The sequence below is a fragment of the Trachurus trachurus genome (assembly GCF_905171665.1).
Source record: "Trachurus trachurus genome assembly, chromosome: 1".
In the NCBI taxonomy this organism is placed as follows: Eukaryota; Metazoa; Chordata; class Actinopteri; order Carangiformes; family Carangidae; genus Trachurus; species Trachurus trachurus.
The window spans coordinates 15,828,170-15,844,599 of NC_139891.1; the positions used below are offsets into that span (position 1 = coordinate 15,828,170).

The following is a 16,430-nucleotide window of genomic DNA, read 5'->3' on the forward strand; positions in this document are numbered from 1 at the left end:
CTTCTTTCTGGTCTGCATCTGAGGGCTTTGAAAGTCAAACAATGTGATATCCATGGGCTTATCCTACTCAGTATTAATTCACAGAGACTGCACACTGCATCAGAGAACAGGAAAGATTCTGAGGTTGTTGTCACTCATCATTAAAATATAACATTCGAGGTGAAAGCTTGCTCCACTATGACATCTTATGCAGAGGTACATCGGTAAGTCAGTGAAAATACATGTTATGGATACAACAGCTCTGACAAATTAACATTTAATAAGATCACTTACAGTACATTCAGTTATACAATGCTACACAATGCCAAACACACAAGTGTGTGCGTGCTTTGGCTCTGAGGACTACTCACATAAATGGATCAAATAAATGACAGTGAAGAAAATGTAAATGATGCAGTATATATAAAATCATATAAAACAGATGTGAGAAAGCTTCTAAATAAAGATTGCACTTTATGCTCTAACAATACAATATTGAAGTCAAAAAAGCCTGTCAAAACAACCGATCAAATATAAGATTATGAAAACAGTAATAAATAAATAACAAATAAATAGTAAATAAATCAGAGTTACTTGTGGAGCTGACATTTAAAATAACTAGAATTAGCAGCTGCTTTTCACAGATATAGCAAAATTAATGGGTTCCTACTCTAACTTCTTCACACAATGTTGTCATAATTACTAATGATACACATCATTTAATACACTGATAACTCATGACACATTAATTATTAGAGAATGAGAATGATGATTAAAAGTAAAACAGCCTAACAAGCAAAAGTCCTAAAACCGTATTGCCATATAAAAGATTGGCAGAAGCACTTGGCATGTTTTGGGTCTTAGGAGTTTATCACAGTAGTGAACTTTGAGTGAACACAAGAGACAGCAGTAAACACATGTCACGTGTCAGATGTTTCTATTGCGTTCATTTGTACAGTCGGCAGTCGGCAGATTCAGTGGTTTGGGGATGGTGATTTATTCATGAGTGTGTTTACATGGGAAATGATGCATATCAATGCATAAGTGTATTACAACTGCCTTGAACAGGGTAACTAAGAGACAATATATCATCATTAGTTGGGATACTGTGGTATTGGCTTCTTCATGATCTGCTTTTGGTGCTTTGATTTCTATGAACACCGCTTCAATGGTAACATAAAAAATGCAGAGATATTCATCATCAGTTTTATGAAGATTCATAACATTCACGAATAAGTTTAAATAACACCTTGCTGGAAATATGAGTTTTTATTAGGAATATTGTATGCATGTAAACACACTCGGGCTGCAGTTAGAGGTAGTTTCCCCAAACTAAATACAGATAAAATCTACACCCACAGTATTATCTGCTCTTCTTATGAATTTAAACTACATCACTTTAACTCTGTCATTTTGCCCTTCAGGTTTCTGTGTAGCAGTTTCTGAAGGAGGCAGCCAACACTGCCCGAGGGCTACTTTGCCTTGATAACCAAACCTAATCTAAACAGGATGTAACAAACCATGTCTCAGGAGAGGACGGTGAGGACTACACTCCCTTTGGTCTTCTTGAGGATGTCCACAGCTTCTGCATGAGTCACGCCCTCCAGGCAGTGTCCGTTCACTGCAATGATCTGATCTCCATGCTTCAGCCTGCCGTCTTCGATCGCCGCCCCCTGCAGAGTACAACGATCACCACAATCACAAACTCTTTGCACCGACATAACGAAACATGAGAAATGTAGATAGAGGAAAACAAAATAACACTGTAATAAGTGACACTTAGTATCAGTGCCAACAAGTGGTCAAATTGAAATAAAATGTTTGACTAAATGAATAAATGCTTTTCTAATCTTAATAACCACTCAAAGTGCTTTACAGTAATAGTCATATTCATCCATTCACACAGCGCTTTCCCTACAAATAGCACTTCACCATGGCCATACACACATTCACACACCGATGATACTCTAGGGGCAATTTTGGATTCAATATCTTGACCAAGGACACTTCAGCATGTGAACTGGAGGAGCCTGGGATCAAGCCACCAACCCTCTGATTAGTGCAGAAGGCACTCCACCTCCTGAGCCACAGCCACCCAAAACTAAACAAGTTTAATATGAAACTCAAATGATTAATTCCTAGATATTTAAGAAGATAATAATATTACATTACTGCAGTGCAATTACAGGTGGAATAACTCATCTTACAATATTCTGTATGTAGGACGTTCTTTTATTATTAGTAGTAGTAGTAGTAATTGCCACAATTGTTATTTTGTCAGTATTATAAATATAAGAACTACAGCTGATACGGACTGTGAGCCCTTGCAGTTTATGACTGTGGCTTCAAACTGTCAGTATAAGTGAACACCAAGCTGTGCTGAGATTTGATTTCTGAACCAGGATTCCCATGAAAGATCTCTCTCTGGAGGATGTTCCCTCACCTTGTTGAAGACAGTTTTGATGTAGATCGGCAGGTCTCCGTGAGGGCTGCCGAACCCTCCTACGATGCTGAAACCCAGGCCTGAGGAGCCTCTCTCCAGAGTGATGGTCTTATACATGCGAGCACTGTGGGAATAAAATGCAGAACAATGGAGTTGCGTTGCTCTGTGTGTCTCACCAGCTCCGCACTGCAAAGTTCCTGTGTGTCTGTGTGACTGTGTGTGAAGTATCTCATCTCACTAGGGAAGACAGCATGTGTGGAAAGACAGTTGAATTTCTAATGTGCTGTGTGGTTAAATGTGACAAATCCCAGGAATTATTTTGACACCTTTTCAGAAAGAAAGTGCCATACTGAAGAGCACAGTTTCTCAACCTCAGGTTGAGACCTCTATTGGCAGTTTTGCACAAAGGGTTGCAGCAGATTTAAGACTCACATAATGATGCCACCTGAAAGACATTAAAATGTCAGTTCCCAGAACATATTCTAGACTTTTACAATATTTTAAAATGTATGATTTAGTTGTGTTAAATGCCACAAACCCTTAAGAGAAACAGACGTGTGAAATTAACTGAAAACAATCAACTGAAAACAAAGCAAAGCACAAAACATAAAAACACTTCTGTTCGTTCTGGCCAAAAGCACATTCATCCCAATGCTTCTCACGCAGTGGCTGCTTGTCCTCACTGTTGTCAAAGGGACTGGTGTTTTGATTTTGTCTGTATTCATTGAATACACCAGGAGGGAGCCAAAGTAAAATCATAAACTACAGCAGCAGGAGACTGTCAGCAAACTGATTATTACCAGAGGTTGTTGTGAGAGCAGGGCAGGCTGCTGGGTTGGCCCGATGACCGGGTATGGACATCACTGTGATCATGTGTGCTGCTCCCACCAGAACCTGCTGCCACCTAAATACAAATAGATAGACATGAGAAAAGAAGGTATAAACATGGAGTTTAGACAGACCCTAAATTAAGTAACCTATTGCAGCAACACCATGGTTGTGCCGGTCCAAATGTTAATACAGTGGGAGTTATCTGTAAAAATATAAAAAATGTTTGTTTTTTACACACAATGCACTTGTCAAGAGCAACTGACACCCTGTTCCTTACAATCTTCCCAGTTGCTCATTAACATGAAGACAAACAGTGTGAAATCAGTGTCAGACACACAATTGTCTTGAAATTACAGTATAGTGCTCATGTACAAAAATACTAATAATGAAGTGATGGATGAAACTTTAATCTATCTCATCTCTGCTCCTTGTTAGAAACATGATGTTTGAATTGTTTGTCTGTAAAATGATATTTCTGTGATTTTGACCAAGTGAAAACAACCAAGAGGGAGCAGGTTATTGTTAAATGGCAACACTGTAACACAAACTTCCTAATGTTATTGCACGGTAGTCAGACGCGTTATCCATTGCACCACTAGCCCTCAGTGAATCAGGTTGCTAGATCACCTGAGTTGTCACAGAATAGAGGGTCAACAGTTGCATATTATGCAGTGATGTCGAGGACGGCGGGAAGTAAAACAACCTGTCTGTGCAAAGGTGCCGTGACTCGGATTCGAACCGGGGTTGCTGCGGCCACAATGCAGAGTACTAACCACTATACGATCACGGCGACTAGGTTCATCAACTGTTTGAAGACCCAGCATATTTACCAGCTCCTGACTTCTGTTTTGTCTCCTAAATATTAACTTCATGTGACTTTGCTGGCTTCCTGTGGCCACAACTATGCCACTATTTGCTTTGCTTGCTTATTTTGATTTACATCGTAAAGGGTTTGAGATTTCTATTTGATTAAGTTATTGACAGACAGGTGACCAGTTAAAGGGTTGACCGAGCTAGCCAGGAGTCGAACCTAGAATCTTCTGATCCGTAGTCAGACGCGTTATCCATTGCGCCACTAGCCCTCAGTGGCCCAGGTTGCTGGATCACCTGAGTTGTCACAGCATAGAGGGTCAACAGTTGTATAAGGCAGTGATGTCGAGGACGGCGGAAAGTAAAACAACCTGTCTGTGCAAAGTTGCCGTGACCCGGATTCGAACCGGGGTTGCTGCGGCCACAACGCAGAGTACTAACCACTATACGATCACGGCGACTAGGTTTAGCAACTGTTTGAAGACCCAACATATTTACCAGCTCCTGACTTCTGTTTTGTCTCCATGGGCGGTCCCCAGTGTTTCTCAAACTCCAGTCATATCCTAAATTTTAAGTTCATGTGACTTTGTTGGCTTCCTGTGGCCACAACTATGCCACTTACTTTTGGTTAGGTGTTTTGATTTACATTGTGAAGGGGTAGCGATTTCTAATTGGTTAAGTTATTGACAGACATGTGACCAGTTAAAGGGTTGACCGAGCTAGCCAGGAGTCGAACCTAGAATCTTCTGATCCGTTACGCACAGTAACCTCACAGGCTTCATACAGTAGATGAACAGCTGCATGTCTCACTGAAGCGTTACCTGCAAACTCATGGTTCCAATAGCGTTCTTCAGGAGAGCTCCGGCATGGACCTGAGTCAACCCCTCTGTGGACACATCATTGATCCTGAGGATCTTGTCTCCTACCTAATGGGGACACAAAAACACAAACTATACAATACAATACAATACAATACAATACCCTATATATGAACCCATTTAGCTCCCATATTTCAGGGTGTTTGACTCCGTAACTTGATAATACAGTAGCATCAGCAACTGTTGCATTTATCCAAATACATCAGAGCTGAGATTGCATGAGGCTTTAACCCTGTCAAACCTTACTTAACCTAAACTAACCTAAGGTTATCTAACCTGGCTTCACTTGACTTGATCATAATTCTATACATGTAGTACACACAGTAGCTACACAGAAGCACATATAGATAGAGGACACTCCCCACCTGTAATTGCTGGGTTTTGGCAGCCAGTCCACTGGTATCCATGGTAGCAATAAAAAGAGGTATGTTGCCATGGGGACTGCCCACTCCACCTGCTACACTGATGCCCAGGGTGTCACATGGACCCTGTGGTGATAACACACACACATTAAGGACCCTGTTGGACCAATACCACTGAAGAACATGGGACCCACATACACATTACCATGCAATACCTTTTGTATTATGACTTTTCTGACATCGGGTAAGTCTTGAAATGCTGTTGGAGGAGAGCGACATATGTACACAAATTCATCTTTCAGGTGGTAACAACATATTTTCCACTCAAAGAACTGTAAATATATGTGTGTGTGTGTGTGTGAAAGATAAAGAATCATGGATTTAATCTCAATAATATGCACAATGTATTAATCTTGCTTTCAGACAATCTCTTGATGAAGGGCCACTCACCACTTCCTGTTTTGTTGTCTGCCTCCCTCTGGTGACTGAGGGAAGCATCACATCCACTTGAGGGGGTCAGGGTGGAACAGTCAGAGTCTTCGCTCTGGATAAAACACAACTTAAAGTACTCCTAGGTTCACAAAGCACTATTGTTAAAATTGTGCATTACAGCAATCGTTGAACTGCAGAGTATATTAAAATGAGTGAGTTTATTAAAGAGAGCCTGGACTTAAATAGGTACATGCCAAATCCAACATCTGATAACTTCCCTGTCACTGACTTGACAAAGACAAACCAAAAGAAAATGTTTACCTGGCTCCGCTTTGAGTACTGCACACCAGCTTTAAAACGAGCCACCTCCAGGTGCAACTCTCCACCACAACTCTGAGAGAAAGGTGACACATCGCATGGAAGATGATAAATCCATCACATTTATAACCCACTTGTAATTCATTCATAACCTTTTTGCATAGTGTACGTGTGAATGTGTCAGACCTGTAGAAGCTGCTGTGCATGTTCCTGTGACGCTGCACGGACATCCTCTCCGTTGATTGACAGAATCTGGTCACCTAGCAACAACCTGCCATCTGAATCTGCTACACCTCCTCTGATGATATCTGACACAAAGATGCCCGTGTCATTGCTGTCGGAAGAAAACACAGGTCAAAAACTGTGTCTGTCCCACGCTCATAAAATAAATTATGTGAGCTGTAAACCTGCTGCTTTGCATAATGTCACACATGTTTGTGCAGACATATAAAGCTGCATGAAAATCTGCACCTTAACTCTTTGGAAATTACGTGTCCTCTGTGCAGTGTGGCAGCGAGACAGTCTGGGTGACCTTTATGCTAATTATTGGATGCTGTAAGCGTGTGTGATTTCATTACAGCATGTGTCACATATTTTCCACAATAATGATTGCTGCTGCTGCTGCACAGTTCCTGATCTCTAACTAGATACTGTAAGACTTCACAGCTTGAGTTTAACTTTACAGTACTATACCACAGAGTTTTCATTGTTATACATACTGTACAAAATAGTGAAAAGAATTGTTTTTTATCTTCAAGGGTCAATTAATAACAAAAAAAAGCAATAGGCTACTATATTCATCACAGTAAATGATACCAAGTTTGCTACATAAAACAAAGTGTGCTATTTTTGACCATTTGAAATGTGAAACACAGATATTTTTTATATTAGGAGGAAGGCTGTGGTTAACGTCACAGAGATGGAAATGTCAGTTCTGAAAAGGCCATAGTGAATCTAACTGCTGAGCTTTGCTTGTTTAAGAGGTTTATTAAGAGGTGTACACAAAATACACTTTGATTAACCTTTAAATCAACCATCTGACAGACGACAGGCACTGGTTCTTTTTCACTTTAAAGTCTTAAGTCCACTTGTTCTCGGGTTTGCTAAAAAATAATCTACCTGTAAAAACCTCCTTCTGAAAACTTGTTTAACTAATTTGCCAACTCATGTCAACTCACTGATAAAAAAGATTTTGATTGAATCTGGGGTCAGAAATGGGTCATGCAGTGGCTGAATGGTTTCCTTGCGTAGTGGAGTGCATTCAACAAATGCATGACCCACTTTATTTCTCACCCATCCCTCATCGTTGCAAGGTGAAAGAGTTGACAGGTGGTGTGTTTGAACTCACGTCTTATTCAAAATACAAGGCTGCCTGACGATGTCATCATCAGCCTCTTTCACAGGTTTGACTTACAGTTGCCAGGCATATTTTTGTTGATTTGAAGCTTCTGAAGCCAACCTGGATCCTGTTTTTCTGATCAGGCCTCTCAAACTGAAACCTCATACTATTACTGATTTATTCACATTTGTGTAATATTATAATTTGGCTTTGCTACATGTTGTTTTTGTACTACAACGTCCCATGTCTAATCTGACCTTTCTACATTTGGCCAGACATGTATAAGTTTCTTATACAGTAACTTTGTCCTTTGCATTCTACATTACAACACTCAACATTGCATTCACATATGTTATGGTACAGTATTATGTCTATATCTAATTTATCTTAAACCAACATTAAGGAACTTTTCAACCTTCATATAATATTTTCATAACTTTTGTGATGGTACATTGACTTACAACAGGTTGAATGACACCTCTGTCACGGCCTGAGGGGGTCTGTATCACCTTCACTGGCACTAAGCAGCTTTGAGGTGGATGGTAGGAACCCGGTTCTCACTTAAGTTTCACTTTCACGAGTCACGACGAGGAGGGAGCAGCAATGCGGCACCTTTCCTTCGGACTGTGTATGTGTGTTTACTGAGAAATGATCCGCTGGTAACAGAAACTTAGTTTGGACGTCTTCTGTTAATTTCCATGCACCGGGAGATCAGAATGTTTACGGCGCTACGCGCTAGTGCTCATTGGAAATGGAGTCTTACTTCAGGCAAAACACTACCGCTTTGGGCCACTGGCGCCGCCAAACTCAACCAAAACTGAAAGTTCTTTAGTACTGCTAATATCTTAGATTCTGTTTCTATTTTTACTTTACTTCTTATTACATTTTGCATTGTGCTACCCTGTCTATTTGAATTCTGCCTTACTCTTATTTTATTTTATCCACAGACATCATGATTATACCTCTTGCCCACAGTGGACAGTCCCAGTCCCTCTGCAGGTCGATGTCTGAGTTCCACGCTGAAGACGTCCCACAGGTCCTCCTCCCTGTAAGCCTCCTGGTGCCTGAAGACACACAGGCGAACATGCTGGGTGGTGAGCCGCAGCACGCCAATAGCCTCGTCGTGAGTGGCCTGCCGCAGGTCTATACCGTTTACCTAGGAGGAGGAGAGAAATCACACACAGCAGAAATAACTGACAAAGAGTGCTTTGTCATGATTAGTGGTTATCTACTGATGGCATCAACCTTGGGTCATTGATTTCTTTTGCAGCTCCCTGATTATCTGGGTGACTTGTCTTATGTGTGCAGATTTCATTGCAGCATTTTTATTGTATTATGATTGTTTTGCTTGACCCGCCACATATTTTTCCAGTTTAACATTAGTTGATACATTTTCAGAAATGTTGATACACATGTTCACACGTGTTGTCAATGTAAATAAAGAAAAAATAAATTAAACAACATTTACAATGTTTTATAATCATATTTGCTATGCATTCATTAAATCCTTGCTTAAAAATGTGATTGATGTGATATAAAAAAAAAAACACAAACAAATTGTTTTTATATTTTAGTTATGTTCCAACAATAATAGTTCTGTGTTGCTGTGTTGAAAAAAGAAAGAACGAAAACAAGCCAGAAAAATACTATTAGAGCTGCATTATGTTTTTATGGTATAGCCATAACAAATTTGTGTTTTCCCATAATACCTCTAATATCAGGTCTCCAGCCTGCAGCCTCCCATCTCTCTGTGCTGCTCCACCATCATTTACTTCATGGATCACTACTGCCCCCTGGTGGAAAAACCAGAAAACACTCATCTTTACAGACCTAGTGCCACCAAGTTAAACCCAGTCAGCCTTGTTATGCCTCATATTTCAGAACAATCGGCACTGAAAATATGATAAATAATAAATGATCAATTGAATAAATAAATAAGAGATAGATAAAATATGGAGTTTGACTTTGCCAGAGTAGTTTAGCAAAATCTTTCATGAACAAAAACAGCAAATGTGCCCTTTAGCCTTAAATTAAATGTTAATGTGAAATGTCAGGTGGTTGATCATACCAGCAGAGTGTCGCATCCTCCTACAATGCTGAGGCCCAGGCCTACGTTTCCTTTTGAGATCTCCAGCATGGTTTCCCTGCCTGCTACAACTGGGCAGCTCAGGGGGTCTGAAGTTGTGGGTGCAGATCCCAGCCAATCAGACCGTGCTGTATTGAGGGTTGAAGAGTGGGTGGATGAAACAGGGAGGGTTAGGGAGGAAGCAGGAGTGATCGAGCAGGGATAGGAATGGGACGGAGGGAGAGGTAGAGTGGAAGAGGAGGAGAGACGCCTGGAACAGCTGATGGAGAGCTTGACAGTGACCCGGTGTTTGAGGATCAAAGTGGACACCTGAATACAGAGACAACAGGTGAGTCAATAATCATTAAATCAGGACCTTTAAGTGCATATTGTGTGTGTGTGTTGGAGTTTGTGTGTTTTGTACCTTTTCCACAGATAGACCAGCTACATGTTCATCACCCACTGCTATGATTCTGTCACCAGGCTTTATTCTGCCATCCTGCACACAGACAGAAACATTGATGAAATGTGGGAATTTAGAAGGAGAAGAAGAAGTGAGATTACAATTCAAACAGACACCAAGTATAACTGGATAGTTACGTTGTGATTGTGTCTATTTTATGCCTCTTCATGCTCAATTACACTGCAACTACAGTACTTTTTGACTCCACTAGATTTTACAGATATAGTTGCTGATCATTTTCAAGATAGAGATATTTCATATAAAATATATGACCATTTTATAAACTATGATGTGCTGCTGTAAACTAAATGGCCCAAGAGTAAATAGCTCAGCTCTGCTTCACCTTAAATGGCTAAAATATCCTTCTGTCACTTCTACTAGCACCATAAAACATGTGATGGCAAATACAAACCCTTAACAGAAAGAGAGGAACAAGTGATAATGACATTGTTTAGAAAACATGTTGGATAGATAACAAAAACTGAATACCTACAAAAACAACATATTCCTGAAGACATAACAGATGGAGGTGATGCTTCAAATGATGCTAACCTTAAAAGCTGTGCCGTGCTGGGTCAGGGACTTGACCGTCACTCCATCTTTTGAGTTATCCTCCGCCAGGCAGAGGCCGAGACCTACACGATCCTAGAGGGAGACGCGGAAAAGAAAGCAGTCAACAAGCTGTAACGGTCACTTACTAAGAATTACTGAGGCTAACAGCAGCCTTATATAAAAGACTTGTGTTTGCTCTCATGTTGACAATGTGTTGGGAGGTTGTTGTATTTTCTCTAGTGTCAAGGCTGCTTTTTCTTTTGCTACGATAAGATTGTGTTACAACTCAACCAGTTTCCCCAAACTGTGCTTCTGGAGGTTAATGCCTAGATGTGCTGAAGGTATTGTACCTGAGGTAGGGTGATGTGGTGGATGTCTCTGGATAATCCTCCATGCTCTGCTGACTCTGTCTGAGAGTCGACTGTGTCCTCACACTCTGTTCTGGATCCCTGAGCCTTTTGACTCACAGCTGCTTTATTCCTAGGAAAACAAAGACCAGCATCTGTCATAAACCGCCCCTGGTCAACACCTATACATACCGTTTAGTTCAAATTGGGGGTAAAGGCCAGAAAAAATCCCACTGCATATTACCTGATGAGAACGATCTTGACTCTACTAGATGGAGCGTTGTTAATGATGGTGGAGGCATTCTGGTGACTGCGCCCGTACAAGATCTGGCCGTTGATCTGAAGGAAAAAGAATGTTTTCTTTGTCACACCCATATCTACAGGAATCTACTTTTCTGCCATCTTCATCTTTCTCCCCCTCCCCCTCGATTTTCCTCCTCATCTCTATTTCCCGGTTGCTCATTGCCAGAATCCAGCTCAGAACCAACCATTCTTCAAATGGTAATTTGTCTGATAAATCTACTGTGCAGATACTCAATGCTCTTTACTCATCCATGCCTTCTACCCACCACCCACTGCTCTCCTTTTGCTGCTCTCAATTTTGACTCTGGTATTTTGTCTCTCCCCAGGACTCCAACCTTTATTGCCCCCTCTTTCACTGCTCCCATTCACTCTCCTCCTTACCTCCAGTAGCTCATCTCCAACCTGTATCCTCCCATCCAACCCAGCGGGGCCTTGAGGGTCTATATCCGCTACGTAGACACTCATTCGGGCCCTAGAGCCGTCCTTGTCCCCTGAGAGACTGATTCCCAGCCCGTGAGCCGCGGGATTCTTCTCCAGCTCAATCATATGGAGCTTCCCAGACAGGCTGCCATAGCGCTGAAGCATCTTTTCTAGGAGAGGAACAAACAAGAGGTTGTTAGGGAAAGGATGTGATGGGTGAGCCAAAAAAAGCATGGCATGCTACATGTAATGACTGACACTTCATGTGGAGAGGAAGCATTATACACTAGTGGAGCTTGTGTGTGTGTGTGTGTGTGTGTGTGTGTGGTGTGTTGCAGCAATTTGTCTAGAAGGGATGATGTCAGTCACGTTGGAGGAGAGGGTGAAGAATGTCTGTGTTTCTCTATATTGCATATACAGTATATAATAAGACTATATAGTTTGCGTGTGCATGTGTAAAGGCACATAAATATTTGAATGACTTTATGTGCAAATATGTCACAGAGACTTACACAGAGTCCTTTTAAAGGCACCTTATGAAGATTTTGGCCACCAGTGAAGCTAGGTATCACTGTTTTTATAAAGTAGGGCCCTATTATATGTTCTACATTCCAGCCAATGGTTTCACTAACATGTACATCCACAAAGACAGTGAAGAAAAGGAAGATATACTGTAGATGCAAGTTTTAATTTTTTTTTTTGATTAATTGGTTTTGCAAATATCCTTAAAAGAGGAAAACAAAATGTGTTCAAGACATTTGTTAGACCTCAAGGATACACACAACACATTTAAATGAGTAAAACTGGATACAAACAAAACTTTGTTTTTGAAAAAACTCCACAACACACTTGTCATTAGTGCAGTGAGCAAGAATGGGTAAAATTTGAAAAAACATTGTTTTTGTGCCACAGAAGAAACTGAAAGTCTCAGTTCTGATCTGGAAACTGTACTGTACAGGAAGAAAAAAAGTTTCATTGGCTTTTGTGTTCTTGGCCAATGGCGCGTGTACTTGAAGCCTGGGACTTCACATGTGAGTAGTATGGAAACAATCTGCTCAAATGGTTCTCAGTGACTTTCAATGAATGGCCCTGGCCTGATTCTCATTGTATCACTGTACTACTGTTCTTTCTGGCTCTGCTTAGCAATTGGTCTTTGTGGGCCACGGGGCACCATGTGGCCTGCACTGTGTGGCTGTGACTCCTATGTTGAAATCACCACACAGCTCCCGCTCCTGCGGGCGCTGGTGGATCCCACTGTGACGTCTCTATGATGCAGACTTACTCCTGCCAGTGTCTTCATCCTCCACTGCTGCTGCGATTGGTGCTGTTACAGTCATGGGGCTTCTCCGATTCTTTCTATCCGATGCTGGCGAAGGTACCTTGGGAGAAGTTTTGCATTATTGAACAGGCAGGGTTGGGGATGCCTCAGGGGTCCTTCAGGCATGAGTTGGACTACCCCTGAGGCTTGTTCAGTGTGCTTGATGTAGTAGTGGGAAAAACTGACGAACAGAATGAATTAATGAACACAGTTTTAATGTCAGCTATAAATAACATGAAAGATGACCAGAATCATGCATTATTTTGCAACCAACTTACAAGTGCATTGAAAAAATAACTTCAAAAGAATGCACTGTCTATTTAGAGAGTTACGCATCTCCATCAAAGAGAAAAACAATGGGCTTAAACAAACAAGGTAGCTGCAAGGGACTTTGAACTACAAGGGTTCTATCTACAAATATGCACGTTAATTAAGTTTTTGGAAGTTGGCTTAGTGCAAATGCTAATGCACAGCTGCTTTTTTATCCTGCACACCCATGATAACACACATACTGTACATGCACAAACAACAATGTACCAACCTTAAAGGGAGTGGGAGTGAAGGGGTTTGTAGGGGAGAGACTAAGGAAGAGACCACTGAGAGGCTCTGCTTCCTACGACCATGAGGGGAAACACAGATATAGTCCTACATGCATCATCACCAAAACACAACATCTAGCTCTCAAGAAAAAAAAACCCTTTAAAGCTTCTTCATTCTTTTTGGAAAACCACGTAGGCGTTAATGACTCAACACTATATTGTATTGTGTATAATATAGTGTTCTCTGTACACTATAACCACACACAGTCAGACATCAGCAACTGTGTAGGAACAGAAACAGAGAAGAAAAATAACTCCACAACTTGTCATGTGTTCCAGTGACGTGTGGGGTGCAGGTCACGACAAAAAACTAGCTACTGCTCTCTGACTCTGTGGGACCGTGTGCAGTTTAAATTCAAGTGTATATTTATCTGTAAAAGAGAAATCGTGAGAAAGTATCAATAGATCAAGGCTGGTGAAAGTCTCCAGTCGAGGAGTGTTACCTTGCTGCTGTGTGAGTTGGACTGTGGTGTTGGAGTCAGTCTTTCATGGTTGGTGAGCATCAGGGACTGTGGGCAGAGCATAAAATGCAGAGTAGGCAGATAAATATTATCTAGTATATGACTGCAAAACGTGGATGCTTCAAAACGCTGCATTTTCCCTCTGATAAGTCATGTGATGCCAGATAAAGTTTCAGACAAAGATAATTTTGTTCAGTCTGCTCCGTGTCCAGAGGATATCATATTGTAATGCAACAAACTCCCACGCACAGCACTGCTGAAACTTCTGATGGAGTTGTCCAAGAGAATTTACACTGTACCGTCTCTTTGCAGATGCTGAGCATTGAGATTCAATGTGAAAAAAATCCCAGAGCCCCATGAGACTCAAATGCTACACAATGTAATGTCTGCATAAAGTACCTGCACGTACACTGCAGAATGCATCCTATACGCCAGTAGAGATGTGCTTTTTTGGGGGGGGACTATTTTCTAATACAATAATACCTGAGGTCTGTTCTGTCCAGATTGGACCAGGAAGTCCACAGAGTCTCCGGCCCTGCGGATGGCCTCCACTGCCTGCTCGTGGCTCGCGTCTCTTAAGTCCACACCACACACCTTTGCCAAGTCATTACACACAGGAGACATTGGACAAAACAAATTAATATGAGTCTAATCAGCTTCTGTGATAAAATCTTCCATGTTTTTGGAGAATTAAATAAAATACTGAAATAAAATGTTTGTTTCCTTTGTCTAATCAAGTAAAAATGACTTTTAAAAAAGTGAAGGAACTGCAATGAAATGTCAAATCTGTACATATAGAACATGGTTAGAAATAAGACTTTGTTATGCTAAAGGTAAAGTCCCCACTGATTAATGGTCAAATAATGTGCGTGTGATTTTGAATTATGCTTGCACACGTGTGATGTGTGATACACACAGCATATAACACTGTGGATAATCATTTGTTTTCCTTTTTCAAATATTGTCATATTCTATATTGTCCAGTTTTTTTTTTCACTTTGTATGCTTGCCTTAAGCCATGCACACTCACATTCTTGTTGTGTTTATTTTACTTCTTTGTCAGACTTGCAAAATTCTCTGTGAGTAGCATGTGGAGGCTACTACTGCATTTCATTCTGCAATCCTGTCTTGTATAATGACAAGCTGAACCTTGAACCTTAGACTTATTGTAGATAATGAATTGGAGTGAATAACATTTTCTGGTTATTTAGAAAATGGAGCTGTTCATTATCATTATCGTATTATCATCAAATCGTCGTCTTTCAATACAAAAGGACAATACCAGATAACAGCACAGGTGCTCAGTGTGTGTATGCGTGCTCGTGCAGCAAACAGACACAATCCCCTTTTTGCTTCAAGGCACTTACAGTATACACACGGACACACACACTTGTCTCCTGTAATTTCCAATAAGTGTGTCTCTTTCCTTCTCTCTGCAACACACAATCACAGTTGGGGCCAAACACACACACACACACACCTCCAGTATCCTGTCTCCAGTCCGGAGGGTGCCATTATGTGCTGCCGGGCTGTCGGGGCTGATGTGCTTGATGAAGACTCCCCTCATCATCTCTCCACTGCTCAGCCTTCGTCCCATGCCTCTGCCTCCCATTATGCTGATACCTAGGGACTGGCCTGGTGCTCGAGTCAGCCGCACACTGAAAACACAAAGCAGGATACAAGGAACATCCACACATATTGTAGAGCTGAAAATCCTTCTTATGCTGCTGATGAATTCAAGGATTCTGTATGCCTGATGAGGACCTACTTGGTCTGAAACATTACTGCAAAAAAATGCACAAGAAGCAGAATTAATCCAATGGGTTTGCTTTTTTTTTTGTTCTCATTCTTCCTCTATTCGCTGCTTAGGACTGCGGATAGAGTTTAAGAGATTAAGTCAAAACAATAGAATATTATACCTGCCAGGGAGAGACGCATGCAGCGCAGCTTAAGTGATTTATCCAAGCAGGATGCGGTCATAAATGTGTTAAATACAGGTTGGGGAAGTTGTCACTTTTTTTCTAGGCTTAAGAAATATGAGCTGGTTGCATGTGTGCTGCACTGCTCTGCCCCTGCTGTGAACATAACCCAAACACACTGGGATTTTGCTAAGCCTTCTCTGGCACAGGGAGGATAAAGGGCATCATGGGCAGAGTTTTGAAAAGAGGCTGGAAATGCAAAATCTGAATACAATCTAAGACATTGTTCCTGGCTACTGCTGCTGATTCACTAACCTTCTAGGCTGTTCCCAGGACATGGTGGTATGAGGATACAGCTCGCCATCACCCTCCTCTTTACCATCCACCTTTATCTCCACCTCCAGCTTGGGCACTTTCCCATCTGCTCTAATCGAGTCCTTTTTCTCCTCCATGGTGTTTGCATCTTCCTTTCCTGCTCCTTTATTCATGTGAGGTAGAAATTTTGGAACCTGCCAGCTGATGGTGAATGAGCGTGCAAGCAGAAATAAAATGGCATTAATATATGACGTTGGATGGAAACCCGATACCTCA

The 16,430-nt window shown here is 41.3% G+C and overlaps 1 protein-coding gene across 1 annotated transcript in view; it reads right to left on the reverse strand.

Moving 5' to 3' along the window:
• Window positions 1-1,505: 1,505 nt before the first annotated feature.
• Window positions 1,506-16,430, reverse strand: part of LOC310994789 (multiple PDZ domain protein-like) — a gene marked incomplete at both ends in the record, with an annotated part of 39,019 nt that continues 24,094 nt past the window's right edge. Inside the window, 23 exons of the mRNA XM_083983619.1 lie at window positions 1,506-1,652; window positions 2,423-2,546; window positions 3,223-3,326; window positions 4,885-4,989; window positions 5,307-5,429; window positions 5,519-5,562; window positions 5,754-5,847; window positions 6,057-6,128; window positions 6,240-6,387; window positions 8,355-8,548; window positions 9,102-9,185; window positions 9,461-9,787; window positions 9,882-9,956; window positions 10,473-10,565; window positions 10,823-10,952; window positions 11,064-11,158; window positions 11,504-11,712; window positions 12,825-12,921; window positions 13,402-13,473; window positions 13,903-13,968; window positions 14,404-14,514; window positions 15,401-15,578; window positions 16,155-16,355. Coding sequence (XP_083839745.1) covers window positions 1,506-1,652; window positions 2,423-2,546; window positions 3,223-3,326; window positions 4,885-4,989; window positions 5,307-5,429; window positions 5,519-5,562; window positions 5,754-5,847; window positions 6,057-6,128; window positions 6,240-6,387; window positions 8,355-8,548; window positions 9,102-9,185; window positions 9,461-9,787; window positions 9,882-9,956; window positions 10,473-10,565; window positions 10,823-10,952; window positions 11,064-11,158; window positions 11,504-11,712; window positions 12,825-12,921; window positions 13,402-13,473; window positions 13,903-13,968; window positions 14,404-14,514; window positions 15,401-15,578; window positions 16,155-16,355 — 2,893 coding nt within the window. The remainder of the gene's footprint in view (window positions 1,653-2,422; window positions 2,547-3,222; window positions 3,327-4,884; window positions 4,990-5,306; window positions 5,430-5,518; window positions 5,563-5,753; window positions 5,848-6,056; window positions 6,129-6,239; window positions 6,388-8,354; window positions 8,549-9,101; window positions 9,186-9,460; window positions 9,788-9,881; window positions 9,957-10,472; window positions 10,566-10,822; window positions 10,953-11,063; window positions 11,159-11,503; window positions 11,713-12,824; window positions 12,922-13,401; window positions 13,474-13,902; window positions 13,969-14,403; window positions 14,515-15,400; window positions 15,579-16,154; window positions 16,356-16,430) is intronic.